The sequence below is a fragment of the Poecilia latipinna genome, unplaced genomic scaffold, assembly GCF_001443285.1.
Source record: "Poecilia latipinna isolate Pla-1442-1.1 unplaced genomic scaffold, P_latipinna-1.0 Scaffold4955, whole genome shotgun sequence".
NCBI classification, from domain to species: Eukaryota; Metazoa; Chordata; class Actinopteri; order Cyprinodontiformes; family Poeciliidae; genus Poecilia; species Poecilia latipinna.
This window is the reverse complement of record NW_015117571.1, coordinates 6922-8609: the sequence shown is the minus strand read 5'-3', so window position 1 is coordinate 8609 and position 1688 is coordinate 6922. Positions and strand designations below refer to the sequence as shown.

At 43.0% G+C, this 1688-nt stretch overlaps 1 protein-coding gene across 1 annotated transcript in view; it reads left to right on the top strand.

Moving 5' to 3' along the window:
* Window positions 1-1688, top strand: part of LOC106943179 (CLIP-associating protein 1-like) — a 16286-nt gene that overhangs the window by 7683 nt on the left and 6915 nt on the right. Inside the window, exon 5 of the mRNA XM_015026524.1 lies at window positions 418-664. Within this exon, the coding sequence (XP_014882010.1) occupies window positions 418-664 (247 nt within the window). The remainder of the gene's footprint in view (window positions 1-417; window positions 665-1688) is intronic.

Sequence of the window (1688 nt, the reverse complement as noted above, 5' to 3'; positions counted from 1 at the left end):
TGGATTACTGGAGTATTACTGGTGGATTACTGGAGTATTACTGGTGGATTACTAGAATATTGCTGGTGGATTACTGGTGGATTACTGGAGTATTACTGGTGGATTACTAGCGTATTACTGGTGGATTACTAGAATATTGCTGGTGGATTACTGGTGGATTACTGGAGTATTACTGGTGGATTACTAGCGTATTGCTGGTGGATTACTAGAATATTGCTGGTGGATTACTGGCGCCTGATGCCAGTCACAAGCTTCCACTTCCTTCTAATATTCAGTAATACTACAGGAAAACCAGATATAATAACTGCATTTATAAAGCTCCAGGTGCCAGATGTCGGCTTCTTGCAGATGCAAAATCCTGGTGTTTTATTTTGAAAATGTGATTAATTCTGAACTTCCTCCTGTCTTTCCCACCAGGTGGGAAGAGAAGTCGTGGCTCCGTCTCCAGGTCCTGATGGTCGTCTGGGTTTAGACGTGGTGGAAAGTAGCCGCACCGCCCTGGATAACAAGACATCACTGCTCAACACGCCGTCGCCACGGTCCTTCTCTGGGCCCCGGAGCCGCGAGTTTGCCCCCTACGGCTATGGAGAAACCATCTGCGCCTACGATAAGAGCGCGTTGAAGGAGGCCGTGTTCGACGACGACGTGGAGCAGTTCCGTGACTGTGAGTCTGCAGACACTCTGCATGTCCCAGCAAGGGTCAAAGGTTACCTGCTGTTATCACCTGGCCTTGTCTCCAGGTTGAATCAGGAGTCACACAGGTTGTTAACATGCTAACAGATCCCAGAATCAGTTCTCTGTGACTCCTGGAGGGGGCGCTGTGCAGCAGGAAGACTCCCTCACTATGGAAGGGTTCAAATAAGAGCTGCACAATATTACAAAATATTGTGATTATGATTTTATTAGTAAATATCGTGATGACTATAGTATTAGAAAATATTTCAATGATTATATTATAAGCAAATATTACAATAATATTGGTAAATATTTTTGATGAGATATTGCTAAATATTGCAATGACAAAAATATTTCAATAATAATATTGGTAAACATTGTGATGACAATAAAATCAGCTCAGTATTGTGCAGCCCTGGTAGAAAGTGACAGCAGTCATTGGCTGTATAACTATCTGACCACCAGGGGTCAGTCATGGGGCAGTGATGGTCAGCTGACCCTTTAAAGCAGTGTTTCCCAACCCTGGTCCTGAAGGCTCACTGTCCTACATGTTTTATTGGTTTTCCTGCTTTAATGTGCCTAATTCAACTGATTGCAGTTCAGCAAACGCCTGTTAATCAGTCATCGATTGAAATCAGTTGGACTGAAGCAAGGAAATATCTAAAACATGCAGTGAGCCTCGAGGACCAGGGATGGGAAACACTCCTTTAAAGGGATGCAGGATTAGCTGAACATGTTGGCCTAAATGTGTCGAAATTTTCTTAGCTAACAAAATGCAGTTTGTGATACGTCAAAACTCATAATTACTTCAAAAATGTTTATCTTTAGTTATATTTTTCACCCATGGAGGTCACCATTTTTTCACCGATGGGTTGATGGCGCGTTTTGGCCTGGTCTGTTCTGGAACCTACAGAGTAAACACAGCAAGCTTAACTTTACCTGAGTTTATCATAGACATAATAAAAGAACAGACGCATCTGCCTATTGTCGCTGATGAGATTTAGGGCGGCCAT